Raw genomic sequence first — 23,057 nt, 5'->3', positions numbered from 1 at the left:
TTCAGTATATTCAAGATGGATTTTTAAATCAGGGAATCAAGAGTTAGGGGGAAAATGGCGGGAAAATAGAGTTGAGGATGATCAGATTAACCATAACCTTATTGAAGAGCAGAGCAGACTTGATGGGCTGAATGGCCTACCCTTGTTCATACTTCTTAGGGTAGTATGCTGTGATTTTTGTCCCCTTATTTCACATACTCCAACATTTGTTTTTCTCATTGCATTCTCAGGACATCTATTCATTATCATAAATATCAGACCACCTCCAGTTTTCACACACTCCTGACTGTCCTCCTAATGCAGGCAGCACCAACTATTCACTTGTACAATATCTCATGAGCTCCATCCTTCCAGAATTCCTGTGTGCAAACCAAAATTTTGTTCTCTTCTCTGATTCAACCAATATTTGCTAACAGCAAAAATTAAGTACCTCCCTCTTTCACATAAAGACGCCTTCTCACTCTGCTGACGTTGACATTCAAGCAGACTTGTAATAAATTGCTGTGCCCACAGGAAAGAAAGTTCATTGAGAAGATTAAAAACAGCAGCTTCTGATCTGCAACTACCAAGACAGCTCCCGGTCGATGATAAAATCAAAAGTTCAAAATGCAGCTGCTTCAAAGCGTCCTTATCATTTGCGCTTTTGTTGCTGAAGGTGAGAGTTTATCAATTAAATTAGTGATTGCAATTTGTGTGATACTATTGGAGCTGAATAAATGTAATTATCTCAGTTGTTTAATTGGAGGTGTGTCCTAAATGTCTAAACTTTAGACAATACTCAAACCGAATGAGAAGCAATCCTTGAAGTGATGGCATCGCTTACCGATTAGTGCTGCAAGCACCTGGGCAAGAAATGGGTGGGCTGTCTTAGGAAAGGAGAGACCGGCCAAGCCTGTATCCGCTAGAGTTTCAAAGAGTTAGAAGCGACTTGACTGGAACGCTGTTGTTAAATGCTCTTAGGAGAAGAGGGTGTTACTGGCAGGGTCCAGCATTTATTGCACATCCTCTATAGGTAGTGGTGGTGAGCTGCTTTCTTGCACCGCTACAGTCCATGTGACTCAGGGAAGAGAACTCCAGGAATTTGGATGGGTGACACTGCAGGACAATATACATGGGTGACAATATATTTCCAAATCAGGGTCTTTGAAATTATTTTTAAGACCGAGGTGGATTGATTCTTGTTAACCGAAGGGGTGAAAGGTTTTGACAAGTAGTTGGGAATACGGATTGAAGACTATATCCAGAACACTGAATGGTGGTGAAGGCTCAAGGGGCAAAATGGTCTAATCTTGCTCCTACATTTGAATTAATTTATTATTGTATCTCGGTACATGTGAGAGAGTGAAAAGTATTGCTTTGCATGCTATCCAAACAAATCATACTTTACCTCAGTAAATTAGGGCAATGGATCAAAATGCAGAATATTGTGTTACAGCTACAGAGAAAGACCAAGTCTAATATGACCAGCCAGTACATAAGTTTGATAACAGTGGGGAAGAAACTATTCTTGAATCTGTTGGTATGTGTTTTCAAACATTTGTATTTTCTGCCTGATGGAAGGAAGTACTGTACGTGCAGGATGGGGGTGGGGGTGGGGTCTTTGATTATATTGGCTGCTTTCCCAAGTCAGCAGCAAGTGGCAATGGAGTCAATAGAAGGAAGGCCAGTTTGTATTATGGAGCAGGCTACATTCACATTGCTGTAATTTCCTCCTTGGGCAACAATATTTGTATAATTGACCATGAAGGGTACATTAATTCCCCCGTCTGAGTGGAACAATGTTCCTTCAACTTCTCTGCAAAACTTCTACAAATTGCTTTGACTGCCCTGCTAACAGAAATAGGTCTTTTTATCCACTTCACATGTTCCTCATAATTTTACATGTTACAATCAAATTTCTCTTCTGTCTGTCTACTCCTAAAGTCTATAACTCACTCCTCATCGTTAACCATGTAAAGAATTCCAATACTGTCAGAAAATGGTTCTTCATCACACACCCAGCTTTAGGGTTGAATCATTGCTATGTATCCTTCCACAAACAGAAGCAGCAAGTCCTCAAAACTCTGGTGAAAATCCCAACCTGTCGTTACAGAAAACAATTACCAATTGTACCATTTTACTTCCTGATTCAGAAACATCTGCATTTTCAGTTCTTTCCACATGAGGGACAGGGGTGGGTAAACTGACTACCTTCCTCTGCCAAAGCTTTGCTAAAATCCCAGGTCAAATGCCTGACCTCCACCAGCTCTTGTTGAGCTGACCTGAAAGATGCAACCCAACTCCTGAGATTTGATTTTCACTTGACTAATCCCTGCCAAATGTTAACTCTTTCAAAGTGATGATTTATGCAGAAATGTGACCTGCAATTTGCCCAGCATTGAGGCGAGGACAGGCTGCCTTGGGGTTATTCAAAATGTCCAGTGCTCTCTTTTTGAAAAAGCAGCACAGCACTAATTCACCAATGTTCTTGAATGATGTCTGTAGTCCACAAACATTGAGAATTGCTCAGTAGAGACATGGCAAATTGTGTTTTGTTTTATTCAGTTGATGTAAGTAGCCGGGCGAGCATTTCAAACAGAAACTCAGCAACGTTTTTCATTTGCATTTATTGCCCGTTCCTATTTGCCTCCTTGAGAAAGTGGCGCTGAGCTGCCTTCTTGACCCTCTGCTGTGCACGTGTTGTGGGTTGATCCACAATGTCCTTAGGGAAAAAAAAATTGAGGGAACAGCACTATATTTTTAAGTGAGGATGGGGAGTGGCCTGGAGGGGAACTTGCAGAATGTGATTTCCCATATAGCTACTGCACTTCTAGATGGTTATAGATTATTTTAAAATTCAGAAGGGGGCCCTTCAGCCCATTATGGCTATGCTGGTCATCAGTTATCTATCTATTTTAAGCATATTTTCTAGCACTTGGCCCATAACCTTGTATGCTATGATGGTTCAAGTGTACATGGAAATACCCCTTCAATATTATGAGGGTTTCTGCCACCGCCGCCCTTTGAAGCAGTGCATTCCAGATTCCCATCACCCTCTCGGAAAAAATAAATTCCTCAAACTCTCTTGCTTCCTGCCTTAAAACTGTGCCCACTGGTTATTGAATGCTCTACTAAATGGGAAAGAAAGGTTTCTCCCTCAGTTTTGCCACTTAAAACTTGGTACACCTCAATCAGATCTCCCACCCTGCCACCCCCAACTTTCTCTGCTCAAACAGAAATACCTCTAACCTATCCAGTTTCTCTTTGAAGCTGAATTGCTCAATCCCAGTCAAATCCTGGTGAATCTTCTCTGCACCCTCACTTATGAATCACATCCTTCTAGCATGGTGACCAGAACTGCATACAGTATTCCAGTTGTAGCTCACCTAACATTATATACAACTCCATCATAAGCTGCCTACTATTCCATTTAATGCTTCAACTAATGAAGCCAAGGATTCCACCTCAACCAATCTATTCTATTTGTCCTGCTGCTTTCAAGGATCTTTTCGGGGAAGCCATGGGTTTGGAAGAGACAAGTTGGCCCAACATCTGGAAATTGCAGAAGCTGATAACAATGGACATGGCCACACTACAGCCTTAGGGAATGTCACCTCTGCTTTTGTCAGCACTGCACCTGAACAAGAACAAGACTAAAGTTCAATTCAAGAAGAAGGCATTCGGCCCCCTGCACCACTATTCAATATGGTCATGGCTGACCATGCAATTTCAGTATCCTATTACTGCTTTCTCTCCATATTCCTTAATTCCTCAACTGAAAGGGCCACACCCAGCTCTGTCTTGAATAATGGCCCCACAGCTGTGGGAGAGATATCGACATGCTCACAACTCTCAGTGAAGAAACGCTTCCTCATCTGAGTCTTGAAATGACTACTTACCCTTTATTTTTAAAACTCTGATTCTTAGTGTTGGACTCAACAGTGAGAACATACTTCCATATCCAGCCTGTCCAGTCCCATCAGGATTTTAGTTGTTTCTGAGATCAACCATTCCCTATCCCCCAGCCATTCTAAATTCCAGCGAGTAACAAGCCCAGTCAATCCAATCTTTCTTGAAATGTCAGTTCTCTCACCCAGAGAAGCAGTCGAGTGAACATTTGATAGAACTTGTGCAACAGACTCTTAGTCTAAATCCATAACTGCTAGCTAGCACAGAACAGCCATTCCTCTAAACTTCAGTGAGTAGAGTCTGAACCTGTTGAGCCTTGGCTCACAAGATAATCCCTCCACAGTGTATACCATACCAGTGAACCCTCGTTGAACTGCCTGCAGTGAAGAAATACTGTTCCTTAAAAAAAAAAGGGAGCAAAACTGCTCAAAGTACTTTGAATAAAACAAAGAACTGCAGATGCTGAAAATCTGAATCAAAAACCAAAATTGTTGGAGGAGCTCAACACATACCAGTATCTGCAGGGAGAAAGGAGTAAGATTTTGAGTCCTGTGATCCGTCTCTTAACATTTCTCTGTAAATTATTTGTATCCTTCTCACAAACTGCTTTCTGCTTATTTTTGCAAATTTGGCCAAAGTACATGCAATTTCTTTTCTCCAAATCGTCAACTAACTCACGTCTGCTTTGAATTGGCTGCACCACATTTTGTTGTATGAAGCAGTGACTCTCCGTGTCCTTCTAGATGGTAGGAGCTGTGGGCTTGCAAGGTGCATTGCCTAATTTCTAAGGAGCATTATTTAATTTCTGCAGTGCATCTTGTCAATGGTACACACTGGTGTTTCTGACCGTCAGTGTTGAGGGGAAATAGATGATTGCAGATGTGGTGCCAATCAAGTGGGATACTTTATTCTGGATGGTTGAGCCTTAAGTGTTGTTAGAACTGCACCCATCCAGGCAAATGGAGAGTATTCCATCACACTCCTGACCTGTGCCTTGTCGATTGTGATCAGGCTTTGGGGCATCAGGTGGTGAGTTATCTGGAGCAGCATTCCAAGTTTCTGACCTGCTCTTATAGTCACAGTATTTAATTGGCTCAATTTCTCTCACTCTCTTTCCAGTGCAATCTCTTACCTGTCTGTCTTGCACTGCGCCAAGCCATACATGTGAGACCACACAAACTTCTTGCCGCCCTGGGATCAACAGCTGCATCACAATGTCAGTCTCAACGAATGCAGGTAATTTTCTGAAATTTCTAACTTTCGTTTGTCTTGACAGATTTTACTTGAGGGAAGCAGTGTACGTTTAAGACAGTTACATCACGTCACAACGTGTGACACTGCTCTATAAAAGGCATTTGCTTCAGTCACTACCAGACTACAATGGGGTCAGTGGAGTGTGCTCAGTCAGTAATGAGCATGTAATGAATGTACAGTGAGATCAGTAAGAACAGAACCCATGCTTCATACAAGTCTATAGCATTATAGTAATGTAAATATGTTGTGATTAAACTTCAAGGTATCTGTCATAACGGAGTCATCAAGCTGTCCAACATGGAAACAGCCCCTTTGGTCCAACTCATCCATGCTGACCAGATATTCTCCATTGATCTAATCTCATTTGGCAGCATTGCCCCATTGCCCTCACAATCCTTCCTATTCAGAGACCCATCCAGATACCTTTTAAATGCTGCAATTGTACCAACCTCCACCACCTACTCTGACAGTTCATTCAATGCATGCACCACCTTCTGTGTGAGAGTGTTGCCCCTTTAGGCCTTTTTAAATCTTTCCCTTCTTACCTTCAACCTATGGCCTCTAGTTTTGGACTCCCCATCCCCAGGAAAAAGATCGCAGCTGTTCACCTTATCCACATCCCTCATGATTTTATAGTCGTCAATAAGACCACCCCTCAGCCTCTGATACTCCAAGGAATATAGCTCCAGCCTATTCAGTTTTCCCTCTAACTCTAATGCTCCAATAACGGCAACATCCTTGTACATCTTTTCTGAACCTTTTCAACTTTCTTTACATCCTTCCTATAACAGACACCAGAACTGAATGCAATATTCTAAAAGCAACCGAACAAAATGTCCTGTACAGCTGCAACATGATGTCCCAACCTGTACACTCAATGCATTAGCCAATAAAGGCAATATGAACCTAACCAATGCATTATACGTTACATGTGAAGTTGACGTGAGCAAATGGGAAGTTATCCATTTTAGACTGAAAAGGATAGATTAAGATATTGTTGGGAAGGTATGAAGTTCAATACAGTGATTGTCCAAAGAGACTTGGAGGTTAAAATGCCATGAAAAGATACAGAAAATGTTCAAGATTGCTAATGAAATGCTGGCCTTTATACCTATAGGACTGGAGGATAAGGCTGTAGAAGTTATGCTGCAATTATACAAAATCCTGGTTAGACCTCACTTAGTGTGCTGAGCGCAGATCTGGGCATGACATCTCAGGAAGGAGAAAGGTGAGGACTGCAGATGCTGGAGATCAGAGTCGCGAGTGCAATGCTGGAAAAGCACAGCAGGTCAGGCTGATGAAGGGCTGATGCCTGAAACATCAATTCTCTTGTTTCTAAGATACTGCCTGACCTGCTGTGCTTTTCCAGCACCACACTCGACCTCATCTCAGGAAGGATAGATTCATCTTGGAGGGAGTATAATGTGGGTTTACAAGATGATATCCGAACTTCAGCGGTTACGATTGGGCGACAAAATAATTAGGCCTGTTTTCTCTATGATTTAGAAGGTTAAAAGGCAATCTTTCAAGTTAATATCTTAAGAGGAAAAGGCAGGGTAAAATGAACTATTCCCACCAATTGGGAATTCTAGATCGAGGAGGCATAGTCTGAGAATTAGGGCCAGACCATTCAGAAGAGATGTTAGAAACATTTCTACTCACAAAGGGAGTTGGATGGTTAGGACTCTCTTCCAGTAACAGCACTGGATGCTAGAACTGTTGCTAACTTTAAAGCGGAGAGAGATTTTCTTTTTTTTAAAAGCAAAGATATTAAGGCAATGGGACAAAGGCAAATCTATGAAGTTAGGCTGCAGATCAGCCATGATATCATTCAATGGCAGAACAGGCTGAAGGGCCTAAAGGATAGGACTAAGGCCATTTCATACTGGCACTTCAGAGGGCTGGTGTGGACTCATTAGGTCTAATGTCCTGCCTCCACCATGTAGGGATTCTATAACACAGACGCATTATCTGTTGTGCGTACTAACACTGTCCACAGAATCATTGATCATGGGCTCCTTGCTAAGATATTGAAAAATGAAAGCAGACACCCTGACTCTCTGTCCTACACCAAAGTTGAATGCCTCCAGCAGATGCACTTGGTCTGCACTTGCTGGTTCTGAATGAGTAATGTCATTCCCCCAAGCCCACTCGGGGTTTTTCCTCAGCTCTGTATGGGCTACCAAGTCAAATGCCTTTTAAATTATTGAGCATATGCTAGGACAATGGCAACTTTACCTCTACAAATAAAGGAATGTTTTGAAAGCATATTTATCAATTCGCAAATGGTTGGTGAAATACTTTGGTGAGTTACTAACTAAATAAGTGAAGACTGACATTAAATAAACAGGATAGATGGATGGGAAACAGGTGGAGTAAACACATTGTTGACAAGTGATGAAGGATGTCCATCGAATATTGGAAGGTGAACCATGTTCTCTATGTTTGCAGGTGGAATGAAGCAATTCATGATTTTAAAAAACTGTGGAGTGTGTGAACAAAACACCTCATTGCAATTTGGTTCCATGAATGTCGCGGAGATATGCAAAAGCTGCAGTTCCAATCTGTGTAACAATCATCCTTTTGAAGGTAAGCGAGACATGCAGACGTGCAAGCCAAGCTGTTCAATAACACAAAACCAAACCCTTTGCACATCCCTCAAGTTTAAACACTCCTCGCATTCTGGCTTGCAATTTCTCTCAAAATTCGAAACATAGAAAACAGGAGCAGAGGTGTGCCATTCAGCCCATCGAGCCCAGCCCACAATTAAGGATAGAAGGTTCATGATGGCTAAGTGTTATTGCACACCAACCCAAAGACTGAAGTAATAGATTTCTCCAACACTACCTGCTTTTATTTCAGGAATCCAGTATCTGCTAGATTTTATTTTGTTTGCAAATGAAGAACTAGCTGATTGCAAAGAAAAATTACTCAAGAGAAAGGTGTAAAGATTATATGTCCTTGGTTCATCTAGCAGCAAGGCCAGGGTTTCCTTGGCTACGGTGATGTTTATTCATGTGAATAGGACCGTCACGTCAAAGGAAACCATGGCCTTGTCGTTCTCTACCTTGGTGTCTTTCATAAGGAATTCCTGGGTGGAGTCAATGAAATGGGTTGAGTTTTCAACTACACGTTCCTGTTTGCGTTGCAGTTTCTTTGCTAGTCTGTATGTCAGTGTACCCTCGCTAAAGAAACACTGGCCTCACTGCTCGACAAACCAGTCACAAATGCCTGATAGCACCAACTCCATCAGCAAGGACAGCAGCCTCAAACTAGGAGACCTGTGCCTCACAACCCACTTCACCTTCAAAAGGTGAGATCTACAAACAAAATCAATGGGATGCCTAAGGAATCACCAATATCAGGACTTTTAGCAGAAACAATTATGCAGAAGTTAGAATGAACAGCCCTTCCCACGATTCAGTCCAAGCTTCGCATCTGCTGTGTGAATGAGACCCTTGTTATTACAAAGCACAACAAATCAGAAGAAACCCACAAACATCATCCTTACCAGTATGAAGTTCAAAGAAGAGAATAACAGACTCCCCTTCCTGTACATCATAGTAGAATATGTTGGGGCGGCACAGCGGCTCAGTGGTTAGCAATGTTGCCACACAGCATGAGGGACCCAGGTTAATTTCCATCCTCAAGCAACTGTGTGAAGTTTGCATATTCTCCCAGTGTCTGTATGGGTTTCCTCCCGGTGCTCTGGTTTCCTCCCACAATCCAAAGATATGCAGGTTAGGTGAACTGGCCATGCTAAATTGCCCATAGTGTTCAGGGATGTGTGGGTCAGGTGCTTAGTTAGGAATAAATGTCGAGTAATAAGGTAGAGGAATGGGTCTGAGTGGGTTACTCAGAGGGGGGGGGGGGGTCGGGGTGGACTTGTTGGGCCGAAGGGCCTGTTTCCACACTGTAGGGATTCTATGAACAAAAAGTTAATGGAGAGCTGCAGACCAGTTACCTACAGGAAAGCCACATACACTGACCAGCAGCAGCAACCATCCCAACACTCACAAATGGAGCTGCATCAGAATATTATTTAAGTGAGCCACAACACACAGGAACGACGAGAAACCAAAGAAAAACACCTATGCAACGTATTCAGGCACAGTGGGTACCCAATAAGCACAGTTCTCCAGCCCCTAGGCATCATGATACCCACAAACCTACCACCACATTTGAAACAGATCCTAATGAATTTACGAGTACTCCATACCAACAACCAGCAGAACGAATGACACATACAAAATACTGCAACAAGCATTACATTGGACAAACAGGCAAGATAGAGGAACACCAATTAGCCACCAAAAGACATGACCGACTATCACTGGTATCCACACATGCAGACGATGAGGGACACTAATTCGACTGGGATTATACATCCATTCCCCCATCCAGGACAGGCTAAACAAAGGCACGCACGGGAATTCCTAGAGGCCTGGCATTCAAACCTGAACTCCATTAACAAACATATAGATTTTGACCCAATTTACCAACCTCTCAAACAGCACCAGAAATAATATCACCTACCACAACAAACCAAGACAGATAAATAGTAAGCAGGGCAGAAGACCAAGCTTCACTGGACGCTCACTGATTATGTTACTTAGCATCTGAGAACAAATCTCCCAGATCAGTCAGCAAATTTACAATCGGTTCCATAACCTGAGCTACAAATATTCCCCAAAATCTCAAGATGTAAAAGTAACCTAAAGGATAAGCTGCAAGAAAATGCAACAACACTTTGAAAACTGACACACATTGCTATACAAAGTCACACTGACAGACATGTACACACAATCACCAGGCCTAGAGAAAACATAACAACAATGTATAATATAATATTGAAAGCAGTGACTGCCAAGTGCCAGATAAAGTCAGAAAGAAAAAATAAATTGTTAACACAAATACTCATCTGCAGCCAAAGTTACCTCGCACGCAAGCGATAAGCATTGGAATAACACCCAGGGTCAGTTGTGGCTGGCTGAGCATGCTTTCTCTGGAGATACTGGCAGTATATTCCAAATTCCCCTTCAGCACCATCCACTTGTGAGTGCCTGCAGATGAACTAATCAACTCAAACATTAATAGCAGTTTTAAAGAAAAAAAGAAACTTGCAAGAGACTGTGCTCAAATCCAAAAATACAAACCCACACGACCTCAGGTCTTTTTTTTTTAAGATTAGATTACTTACAGTGTGGAAACAGGCATTCGGCCCAACAAGTCCACACTGACCCATTCCCCTACATTTACCCCTTCACCTAACACTACAGGCAATTTAGCATGGCCAATTCACATAACCTGCACATTTTTGGACTGTGGGAGGAAACTGGAGCACCCGGAGGAAACCCAAGCAGACATGGGGAGAATGTCTGTGTGGAGTTTGCACATTCGCCTGAGGTGGGAAATGAACCCGGGTCTCTGGCGCTGTGAGGTAGCAGTGCTAATCACTGTGTGACCGTGTATTGAACACTCAATTTCCTGGTGAAGAGCTTATGCCCAAAACGTCGACTCTCCTGCTCCTCAGATGCTCCCTGACCAGCTGTGCTTTTCCAGTGCCACACTTTTTGACTCAATCTCCAACATCTGTAGTGCTCACTTTCTCGTAATCAGTGACTCCAGTCTAGCAGCTTTACAAGTTGTGATACCACAGTAGTCTGCTTCATCTTTCAGACCTTTAAATTTCAGCAATCTACGTAGACAATTTGGTGTTGAAGACCACATGTAGTGTGTCAAAGTTTGCAGATGACACCAAGATGAGTGGTACAGCAAAGTGTGCAGAGGAGTCTGAAACTTTGCAGAGGCACATACAGTTTGAGTGGATGGACAAAGGTCAGGCAGATGGAGTATTAATGTGAAGTCTTCCACTTTGGTTGGGATAACAGTAAAAGAAACTATTATTTGAATGGCAAAATATTGTGCCAAAACAGCGTGCTACTGTGCAGAGGGACCTGGGTGACCGACAGAAGGATGTTCAGCGGATGCTGTTAAAGTACAGATTTCAGACAGCCCAGGGGATCCCTTGTGGACCCAGACCTGTAAGCCTCTCTTGGTTTGTCCCGGAGATCTTACTCTTTGATTGTCTGGAAATAAACCTCTTACAGGTTAATTTTAGTCTTCCCCTTCATTTACCAATAGTATCACTATTACAACATAACACTGACACCTTTAAGCCAGGCTAGCTAAGCTTCTAAAACCTTGAAGAGTAGAGTACCAGCTCTCCCTTTCAGAGCCCTCGCAGGCTACTCCACTCTTCTGTCACAAACAGGCTTCCTTAGGAGGGCAAACTTGGACCAGAAAATAGCTTCTTGACAGATTGTGTCAGAATCTCTTCAATGTTAGGTTTAGAAATTTTTTTTAAGCTATTAGCAGACTCCTGCTTTTTATCTTAAGAACAGAATCATTCTGTGCCTGAGGCTGAAATGTTACCGTAAGGTTGAATTTTAAAATGATTCAAACATTCATTAGTCTTGAAAACATGCTTTCTTTTTGGGATTGAGATTCAAATTCAAATGAGACATAAGACTGACTAGTTAAAATTGACAGTGGGGCAGTCATGGTCTGCAAGTTAAAGCTTCATCAATATTAGCCTTTGCAGAGTTTGCATTTATAACCAGTGATGACTACTCAACTTCATCATAAAGTCCCAAAATGCAACTAAATTAAAAACATTCAATCCATTGCAAGTAAGCGCAAAGAGTTAATTTTCTACTGGCTTCAGCCGTGCTAAAATGGTCTCTCTCTCTCTCGCCCTTTTGAACACTCAGGTCAGGGACTGTAACAGAAAAATGTTTTTTCCTTCTGTCTGCTTAGCTTTCAAGGGTAATAAGAATCCATTATAATTGATAGGACCTAACCATTAATTACAAGGCTTTTGACATGCTTACAAGATGAAGAAACACTCATTAATTTCACAAGGGAACAGCCATGAATGTTATCACTGTGTGCTGTTTAAATGGATTCATGTTCTTAATTGCCTTAGAGCATCCTGTTATTACTTGATGAGAACAAATGTTTTTATCTTCTGCACATCCTGGGTCCTCTCTTTTGTGGCCTGACACCTCCCTGCCTGAACTGTTTATTTTCTGAATTATGTGTTTTATAATTCAGAGGCTAAATGTTTAAGGACAAGTTTTAAGGTTATAAACTTTCTCAGTGCAACGGATAATTAAGACAACAAGTGGAATTTTGTGCTTCATTGCTAAGAGAAGGAGTTTAAAAGTAGGGAGGACATGTCGCAGCTGTATAAGGTGCTGGTGAGGCCACACCTGGAGTGTTGCTGTTATTTTGGTTTCCTTAATTGAGAAAGGATGTACTGGCACTACAGTGGGTACAAAGGAGGTTCACTAGCTTGATTCCAGATTGGAGGGGATTGGCCTTATGAGGAGAGACAGTGTAGACTGGGAGTATATTCATTGGAATTCAGAAGAATGAGGGGATCTTATAACTTAAGCTTATAAAGGGAATAGATAAGATAGAAGTAGGAGGTTTCCACTGCCAGGTGAAACTAGGACATGAGGGCATAGCCTCAAAATTAGAATAGCAGATTTAGGACTAAAATGAGAAGGAATGTCTTCACCCAGAGGGTTGAGAATCTGTGGAATTCCATGCCCAGTGAACTAGCTGAGGCATCCTCATTGAGTATTCTTAAAGTGAAAATAGATAATTTTTTGAACAGTAAAGGAATTAAGGGTTATGGTGAGAGGGTGGATAAATAGAGCTAATGCCATGAAAAGATCAGCCATGATCTCATTGAACGACTTGTTTCCATGCTGTACATCTCTATGATTCTATGACTGGGCTTGAAGGGCCAGATGGGAGACAGTAAGTTCAGCAGATGCTGAAGATCAGAGTTGAGAGTGTGTTGCTGGAAAATCACAGCAGGTCAGGCAGCATCTGAGGAGCAGGAAAAATAAAAACAAAATAAAAAATAATAAATCAAAGTTTCGGGCCAGAGCCCTTCATCAGGAATGAGCAAGGGCCAGATGGCCTACTCCTATTTCTTAGTTTCTTACATAGTTTGTCAGTTAATACAACAATGGCTAGAGTGGGTCAGATCTTAAACAATGAGACTGAGTACAGGAAAGAGGGATAGAGAGCTCAGTGGAATATGGTAAAGACATCAATCGCTCCCTCAATGTCAGTAAAGTGAGGGACCTGGTCATTGACTTCAGGAAGTCGAGTGGAAGGCACAATTCTGAATGTATCAATGGTGCTGAACTATGGAGGGTGGTCACGAGCTCAAGTTCCTAAGAGTAAATATCATCAACAATCTGTCCTCGTCCATCCACATCAAAGTGACAAGTACACCAGCTTATGAAGAAGACTAAGCAAATTTTGCAGGTCCACAATGACTCTCACTAATTTCATTGATGCACCATAGAAAACATTCTACCCAGTATGGCAACAGCTTCTGCCCAAGGCCACAGGAAATTTCAGGTAGATGCAAGTCCATAACACAAACCAGCCTTCTATCCACTGACTGTCTATAATTGTCACCTCAGGGCAGCAGCCAACATAATCAAAGACTGCTTCCACCCTGGTTACACTCACTTTCATTGAGCAGAAGAAACAAAAATTTGAAAACACATATCAACAGGTTGAAGGACAGCTTCTTCCCTGTGTTATCAAACCTCTGAACACACCTGTCATCCAAGTGCTGATCTTCCTCTGTGGATGTAGTACTATATTGTGCATTGTTCAATTACCCTGTTCTGCTTACGTAAGGTATGATTTGTTTGGTCAACACAAAACAATACTGTTCATTATCTCAGTACAGGTGACATTAATGAATCAAATCAAGTCGCGTGGCTTAGCCAAGATTGCTGATTTCTCTGCGATGTTATATATTTCAGTCAGAGATTTCAAACAGTCAGGGCCAAGAGAAATGGCTAAGAGCTTGGAATTTATACATAAAATCAGCCACACTTGTATCGAACGTCAGAGCAAGCTCAAAAGATCTAGTCACGTCCTAATCATAATGCCCTTAGAAAAATGGGATGCGAAAAGCTTCACAAATGTGGGGGACATTGTATTTGAAAGACCGAGATGTACCATTTACTGCAAAATTTGCAAGCCCATGTGGATGCAGCCAAAGTTTATGCAATGTTAAATATTCCGAGTTAACTTTTCAGAAGGACCTTCCAACCTCAACGGCTTCGAGTGCTATACCAATTCACCTGAAGACTCCAATGCAAGGAGCATTGTGAAATGTACTGGGACTCAGGATCACTGCCTCACTGCTTCTAGCAGTTTTGGTAATTACTGCTACAGAGTTACAATAAGTTTGAAATGCTTCATAGGTGTTCAATTTGGTACAAGGTATATCATGGAGGACATCAGGTCCAGGAAACTTTGAAATAACTGACAGGGAAATCTCAGACAGCTGCAAGAATGGAGAGAATGATACATTCATAAATCATTGCAGGACTGTTCAAAACACTCATCAAGAGAATCTGGATTCCTTAAATTCATTCTCTCTGGCTTGGTATCCTCCAATGTCCATAATCAATCCCACAGCGAAACAGTTACAGTACACACAGGCTACACATTGTTGAATGAATTAGCATTCTTTCCACACTCAAAAACAATCATCAGGGAGACAAGACACCTTCTTGCGGATTGTTTCAGAGAACATCTCTGAGACACCCGCACCCACCAACCCCGCTACCCTGCGGCTGAACACTTCAAATCCCTCTCCGACTCAGTCAAGGACATGCAGGTCCTGGGCCTCCACCACTGCCAACCTTTACCACCCGACACCTAGAGAAGGAATGCCTCATATTCCACCTTGGGACCCTGCAACCACCTGGGATAAATGTGGATTTCAATACCATCTTCATTTCCCCTCCCCCTGACATTATCTGAGTCCCAAGCTTCCAATTCGGCACCGCCCTCTCTCACCTATCACCTTCTCCCTAACCTTCATCCACCTATTGTTTTCCCAGCTAATTTACCCCCAACCCCAACTCCCTCCCATTTATCTCTCAGCCCCGATCCACAAGACTCATTCCCGAAATGTCGATTCTCCTGCTCCTCAGATGCTGCCTGACCTGTTGTGCTTTTCCAGCACTACATTCTCAGCTATGTAAATGCAAATTCTTTTATCGTTAATCCCTGCCTTACTTCTCCCCAGTCTTCCTCACACTCATTCTTTCATCCAAAGATGTGCACCTTAGGTGAATTGGCCATGCTAAATTACCTACTGTGTTCAGGGATGTATAGGTTAGGGGTATACATAGAGTAATAAGGTAGGAGAATGGGATACTCTTTGGAGAGTCACTGTGGGTTTGTTGGACCTAATGGGCCAGTAACTCGCTTTAGCCTTGCAGGTTACAACGCATCAGATGCATGTCAAGATCCTTTTTCCCCAATGAGTTGAGTGTTTCTGCCTCCACTCCCACACGGAGTATATTTTAGACAAACCCAACTTTTTTGTTAGTCACCCACGTACACTTATGTACTGATAGGTGATCTTGAAATTTTCCCTAATTTTTCAGGCCAATCTTTTCTCATTGTTTTCCTAACTTGATTTTAAACTATATTTCTTGTGACTTTCTTTTTGTGGTTTATCTTCCCCCTTTGTGCTTCTGAACAATGAGGTTTTGAAGCAGCACCCATTCCATTTGTGAGGATGTGTCTACACTGAGCCTCTAGAATCTTGCTTTTGGTGTTTCTCACTAATTCATTCTTGGCTTGTCTTCAAGTAGCTATATCCATACACACCATACTAGATCACCTCTCAGCTTCACAAACTTTGTGTTTCCCCCAGCAGGGAACTTTTACTCCTTTTCTATCTTATTCTTTGCCATATGATGGTGTGAAAGCTATGTTGAGATCACTGTCTCCAAAACTGACACCCACTGCTATTTCATCCTTCATTTCCTGAGCTTAAATTGAGAATTGCCTCCTCCCTTTGGGCTGTGTTAGGTTCAAAACAAAATCCTTTGAAGGCAGTTCAAGAACAGTGTTCTCTCCCAGGCTTTCCACACTGTTTATACTTGACATGGTTTTCTATTAGTTAATGTCTCCAGCTATTCTTGCCCTTTTTAGCACTCAGACATTGGCCTATACATATTTGTTCTTAGGGTCACAGTCATAGAGAAGTACAGCATGGAAACAAATCCTTCAGTCCAACTCGTCAATGCCAACCAGATATCCTAACCTAATCTAGTTCCATTTGCCAGCACCTGGCCCATATCCCTCTATTGCTATTCATACACCCATCCAGATGTCTTTTAAACAATGTCTCAGTGGTTAGCATTGCTGTCTCACAGCACGAGGGACCCAGGTTCGATTCCAGCTTCAGGCAACTGTCTGTGTGGATTTCCTCCAGGTGCTCCAGTTTCCTACCGCAATCCAAAAAAAAATGTGCAGGTTTGGTGAGTTGGCCATGCTAAATTGTCCATAGTGTTCAGGGATATGTAGGTTAGATGTAGGTCAGGAGTAAATGTAGAGTAATAGGGTAGGGGAATGGATCTGGGTGGGATACTCAGAGGGTCATTGTGGACTTGTTGGGCCAAATGGCCCTGTTTCCACACTGTAAAGATTCTATGATTCTATGAAACATTGTCATTGTACCAGCATCCACCACTTCCTCTGGCAGCACATTCCATACACGCATGACCTTCTGCACAAAACAGTTTCCCCTAAGGTTCCTTTTCTATCTATCTTTCTCCTCTCACCCTAAACCTATGCCCTCTAGTTCTGAACTCCCCAATTCCAGGGAAAAGACCTTGTCTATTTATCCTATCCATGTCTCTTATGATTTTATCAACCTCTATAAGACCATCCTTCAGTCTCCGACGCTCCAGGGAAAACAGCCCCAGCCTATTCAGCCTCTCCCTATGTCTCAAATGCTCCAACCTGGCCACATCCTTGTAAATCTTTCCTAAACCCTTTCAAGCTTCACAACATCCTTCTGATAGGAAGGAGACCAGGATCACATGCAATATTCCAAAAGTGACCTAACAGCATGACCTCCCAACTCCTATACTCAATGCTATGACCCAGTAAAGGTTCCTCTTTCTATTTGGGTTCTATGCATAGCTTCTGGTGCTGAGGCTTTTTAAATTTTTAGTAAATAATTCCTAGCTCAACCTACATGGCCTCTCATGATGATTCATTAGGAATACGTGAATCAATCACCATGGAACCAAAATCCCTAAAGTGTTGAAGCAGGTCTTTCAGCTCAAGTCCAAAGCAACCCTCTGAAGAGCATCCCACCCGGGTCTAACTCCCTACTCTATCCCTGTAACCTTCCATTTCCCATGGTCATTGCGCCTAGCCAATCCAACAATCCTCCTCTCTAGGTCTTGCTGACTGCCTTTCTCAGCAATCTTCCTTTCTCTCCACTCCTCTAGGTGCTGCAGACTGCCTGTCTCAGGATCATGCCTCTCTCTTGTAATATCCAGTTAGAAGTTTTACAAAATGCTACCAAATTACTTTCGGTTGTAAGCAAGATCAAGCAAGGAGTGCGTATTTCTAGATTTGTGTGCTGGCCTAAATTCCTGTGCCAAGCGTCTGGAACTCATTTGAATTAAGTAGTACACTAGTTTCGAGCTTGGTAAAAACAATGACTGCAGATGCTGAAAACCAAATACTGGATTAGTGGTGCTGGAACAGCACAGCAGTTCAGGCAGCATCCAACGTGCAGCGAAATCGACGTTTCGGGCAAAAGCCCTAGTTTCGAGCTTGCCCTACTGTACAATTTCTATTATTCAGTTATGGCGCTATAGTAACATTAAATTACCTAATAGTTCTTCTTTAAGAAGACATTTATAACACATTGATGTCTGTATGCCCAACAGGGGGAGTTAAAATGGAACTGAGAGGTTGTGCATCCAGTGCAGCTTGTCAAGTCATTAACCAATCAATAACGGGGATGCAGCTGAGTTATACCGGAAACTGCTGTGAGACCAAGCTGTGCAATAAGGCTGTACTTTTTCCAGGTAATAATGACAAGCACATATTCTAAGTCTGTATTCACAGTAACCAATCACTCAAGGTGGCATGGTGGCTCAGTGGCTAGCACTACTGCCTCACAGCACCAGGGACCCAGGTTCAATTCCACCCTTGGGCAAGTGGCTGTGTGGTGTTTGTACATTCTCCATGTGTGGGAGCTCTGGTTCCCTCGTACTCCAAAGATATGCAGGTTAGGTGGATTGGTCATGCTAAATTGCCCATAGTGGCTAGGAATGTGCAGGCTATATGGATTAGGTGTAGGGAAACCCGGGGGGGGGCAAGAGAACCTGGGTAAGACACCCTTCGAAGGATCAGTGTGGCAATATCCACCAAATCACCTGCTTCCACACTGTAGGGATTCTATGATTCATTGCACAGGCAATGTGACTGACTCAACAGCACTCATGCACATGATACACAAACAGATAGATAGAAACAGACACAAGTAAAAAGGGACAAATACTTGCACACACTCATACAGACACACAAGCAAAAATGCAGATAGAGACTCAGACATTCACACATACTCTCACACAGGCACAGAGACTCAGACTGGCAATATACACAGTACACACTAGGCTACAAATACACCAACATGCAGAAATACAGATATAACCAGAGATGCTTACACCAAATTAAAAATCACATACATTCATACAAGTATATACAAGTGGACACAGATACACTCTCTCATAGGTACACTCCCACACATAGGTACATTCTCAAAAATACACGTAAAGAAACAAATACAGACAGGACAAACAAAGACACACAAAGAAAGACAAACATATGCACTCACATACCAGAGGCACACAGATAGGCATGCACAAAGGAATATCCATTATTACATCTGCACAACCACAAAGTCATATAGATATGTACACACACACACACGTGAAAATATACGACACAAACACAGGCTCACACACAAGGAGGAATGGAAGGCCACAGACTCAAACACATACACATGCATAATCTCAGACACAAACAGACATGCACTCACATGGATATACACACATCGGTAAACAAAGACATACAAACACTAACATATACACATACTGAGACACACCTACTCCATCTCTGTAACAAACTCACTGGCAGGTAAACAAATACATGAACATACACACTGCCATACATAAACATTGAAACACAAACATTCAAACAGATACACACATTAGAAACCACAATCATAGATGAACACACTTACATATGCCAAAAAGAACACATGCACTCAGATACACTTTCTCTGTCGCAGCAGCTTCTATCTCACTCATGTCCTAGCAGTTATTCATCATTGCTACCCCAACTCAGCTCCAGTCACATCCTGGATCCACCTGTATACACCACCCACATTCCCACACACACTGATATGGCCAACCCACATTTCCACAGTATTCCCACCAGCCTTGTCCCTCCACATTAATGCAGTCATTGCATACGCTCCATCTCTAGATCTGTCTGGAAGATATGAAGCACTCCCAGGGGATGCTCCTGCCTCCAAGTACAACCAACCTAACCAGAGAACGAAACCAGAACCACCAAGGCTTTATTACTCCAACATGAGCCCGTTCCTCTCAAACTGCAACAATAACATGAAATGCAATGATAACGTAGTTCATTGTGATTAAGATTAAGCGAGTCAGTTGCCATCGCCCACTCTGCAAACCAGGTCAAAACACCCCCCCCCCCCCCCCGGCAAAACCTCTGCCCTGTCCTCCCCATGAACTGAAATTAGATTAGATTACTTACAGTGGAAACAGGCCCTTCGGCCGAACAAGTCCACACCGACCCGCCGAAGCGCAACCCACCCATACCCCTAACCTAACACTACGGGCAATTTAGCATGGCCAATTCACCTGCCCTGCACATCTTTGGACTGTGGGAGGAAACTGGACCACCCGGAGGAAACCCACGCAGACACGGGGAGAATGTGCAAACTCCACACAGTCAGTCGCCTGAGGCGGGAATTGAACCCGGGTCTCTGGTGCTGTGAGGCAGCAGTGCTGACCACTGTGCCACCATGCCGCATCTTCCCTCAGTCTACCCCAGCAAGCCATCTCTTGATCATATACCCTTCCAATCTGCCTATCAACCCCTCTCTCCACCCCTAGCTCCATTGATCACCATCTTGTCACTGGATTTCTCTCTTCAGGTACTTCTGGTTTTCATTTTAATCTGACTTTGTTGCTGCTCTTAAAAACAGCTACTGGTTTACATCTTTGTACAGCATATAGCTCTACCCACTCCACCTCCACCATCCCCTCCATACACTCCACCACTTCTTCATCCTCTCCCTGCCCTCCACCATATCTTCAGGCCCAAACATCCCATCCCATCCCTGCCTCAAAGGCCACATATCCCTGACTCTCTCCAACAGCAATCCCTGCTCTACCCCCGCCAGAGTTGGAAACTTACCCCTCTGACCAAACCTTCTGGTGTCCAGGGCCCTGAGATCTCCTTCAGAGTGTCTCAGTATCCTTCACGCGGAGAGAGAGAGAGAGGCGCTACCTAAATGCACATCATCCCTGTACCGCGCTCCGCGCCTAATTCACTGTTTACGATCGATGTCCTCCTTTAAAACTAAAACCTCCCACTGGGCCCAGTGGAGGGAGGGAGGAAGGAAGCGGGACTCAGGCCGTTCAGCCCATCCAGGCAGTGCCCTCCCCCCCCCGATCACGTGCTGACCTGATGACCTTCCCTTTGTTCCCAGGCTCCGGGATTTCTCTCTCCATCCTGGCGGCTGTTGTCATGGTGACGTGGTTGTGAATGGGGACCAGACACTAACAGCATCCCTCAGGAGGAGGGGGGAGAGAGAGCACCGAGTTGTCAAGATTCAGCCGCCGGCCCGACCAAAAGCAGATAATTAACATTAAAACAAACAAAACCCGCGATTTGATGCCGCTCCGGGCCTTTCCTCACCTCCTGTTGTGTGTTTTCATCCCATCGGGACGGCTCCTTGTCACTCGGAATTGTGTCACATTCAGAATGAAAATGTATCACCGTGCTGTGTAATTAATAAATAAACCGTTACAGGTTCACTTACAGTTTGGGGTCTCACTGAATAAATACGAGTTCCCTCCCCACTTTGAAGACTCCCTCTCTTTCCCCATCGCCCGGGGGGGGGGGGGGCTCGAGGCGCCAATGGCGGTTTGTAACGGTCACCGCACATTGAAGGTCCCGCCCGCTGCACGTGCGGCTGCAGACCAATAGGGAAGAGGGGAGCGGTGACTGAAGGCGGATCCGACCAATAGAGAGAGAGAGAGAGAGAGAGGGAGGGGGCGGGAACAGCGACATCGATCCAAAACAGGGTCGCGTTCTGGAGGTACCAGATTCGAAACATTAATTTTGTTTCTCTCTGTACCGGAGGGACACTGCCTGACCTGCCCAAGTTTCTCCAGCGGTTTGTTGGGCTGATGAAGATGTCTGGCGGGGTGTCACAGCTGTGCTTGACTTCTTTCAGTCGTGTCCCAGAATCAAGACCATTCTGCCCAATGTTAATTGATGAAGGCACTGCATTCGTTCCTGTCTGTCACTGCCACAAAAGTTGTCAGCTCCATCCTTCCTGTTTGTTTGTTTCGGATTTGAATTCGGATTCGAAGACATGAACGCTCCAGCTTACAACACAAGCGACAGAATGAGAAACAGGAATAAAATAAACACAAACTGGATTTTAATCGAGTGACATTGTTCAAGAGATTTGGATTCTTCACGTTGAACGTTCACAAAACTGGCTCCTGTCTGAGTACGTGAAGGTTCCCGGACTGATTTCAGGGAATGGTGAAGGATAAATCTACATTACATTTACACAAATGGTATATTGGTCCTCAGAGTGAGAGGATTTGAGTACAGGAGCAGTGTGGGATATAGATAACACAGTCTTACTTCTGCAAACCATAATCCCTTATTAACATCAGTATATAATTGTTTCAGCCAAATTAAGAATTGCTTATTAAATAAAATAAACTGACACAGGAATGAAAACTATGTGGAAGAAATACATAGTTACTTCTCATTCGTAAAAAATGTGCATACAGGAATGAAATGTACCTGCAAACAATGGAAGATGTAACAGACAAACAGATAAGGTAAAAAAGAACATCAAGATATGCCAAGCTCAGCACATTTCCCTCCTGTCAGCACTGAAGCGAGCCAAGTCACTTACAAATAAGGGATAGGGGTGAGGGTCGCCTGGCTTGGAGTAGGGGGAGAAGTAAACAAGGGCGGAGTGCAGCTAGGCAGGGGCATAACACGATAAGGAATATTGATAGGTTTGAAGGCCAATGAGGTAAACGGGGAAGTACTGACAATTAAACTTTATAAATTGTGGAGTAATTTCTGGATCGGGGTGCCTACTTCCTAGACACCCCTTCTTGCAAGAACGTTTCAATAAAATTCAGGAATAAAAGGATGACTAGTGTAGGTATCGGTCCAGTCAAGGATAGTAGTGGGAAGTTGTGCGTGGAGGCAGAGGAGATTGGAGAGACACTAAATCAATACTTTTCGTCAGTATTCACTCAGGAACAGGACATTGTTGCTGATGTGAATATTGAGTCACAAGTGATTAGAATGGATGGCTTTGAGGTATGTAGGGAAGAGGTCTGGGGAATACTGGAAAGGGTGAAAATAGATAAGTCCCCTGGGCCTGATGGCATTTATCCTAGAATCCTCTGGGAAGCTAGAGGGGAGATAGCGGAGCCATTGGCCTTGATTTTTATGTCGTCGTTATCTACAGGAATAGTGCCAGAAGACTGGAGGATAGCGAATGTGGTCCCCTTGTTCAAGAAGGAGAGTAGGGACAGCCCTAGTAACTATAGGCCAGTGAGTCTCACTTCTGTTGTGGGTAAAGTCTTAGAGAGAATTGTAAGGGACAAGATTTATGAACATCTGGATAGGAACAATGTGATCAAGGATAGTCAGCATGGTTTTGTGAAGGGCAGGTCGTGCCT

General features: G+C 43.3%; 1 protein-coding gene across 1 annotated transcript; it reads left to right on the top strand.

Moving 5' to 3' along the window:
* The first annotated feature begins 478 nt into the window (after positions 1-478).
* On the top strand, positions 479-21,155 carry LOC140458788 (uncharacterized). The gene is made up of 6 exons (XM_072553426.1): positions 479-655; positions 5,008-5,124; positions 7,594-7,731; positions 14,283-14,405; positions 17,958-18,098; positions 20,822-21,155. Exons 1-6 carry the CDS (start codon positions 607-609, stop codon positions 20,875-20,877), a joined length of 624 nt encoding a protein of 207 aa, XP_072409527.1. The 5' UTR covers positions 479-606; the 3' UTR covers positions 20,878-21,155.
* The last annotated feature ends 1,902 nt before the right edge of the window (positions 21,156-23,057 follow it).

The sequence above is a fragment of the Chiloscyllium punctatum genome, chromosome 34 (assembly GCF_047496795.1).
Source record: "Chiloscyllium punctatum isolate Juve2018m chromosome 34, sChiPun1.3, whole genome shotgun sequence".
Lineage (NCBI taxonomy): Eukaryota > Metazoa > Chordata > Chondrichthyes > Orectolobiformes > Hemiscylliidae > Chiloscyllium > Chiloscyllium punctatum.
The sequence above is the reverse complement of the archived record's forward strand: the minus strand, read 5'-3'. Positions and strand labels throughout refer to the sequence as shown.

Bases quoted from the DNA above. Each gene is read 5' to 3' on its own strand.
- LOC140458788 (XM_072553426.1), top strand. From the start codon at position 607: ATGCAGCTGCTTCAAAGCGTCCTTATCATTTGCGCTTTTGTTGCTGAA. The intron at 656-5,007 runs GTGAGAGTTTAT...CTCTCTTTCCAG, and splicing joins TTGCGCTTTTGTTGCTGAAG to TGCAATCTCTTACCTGTCTG. The intron at 14,406-17,957 runs GTAATTACTGCT...TATGCCCAACAG, and splicing joins CACTGCTTCTAGCAGTTTTG to GGGGAGTTAAAATGGAACTG.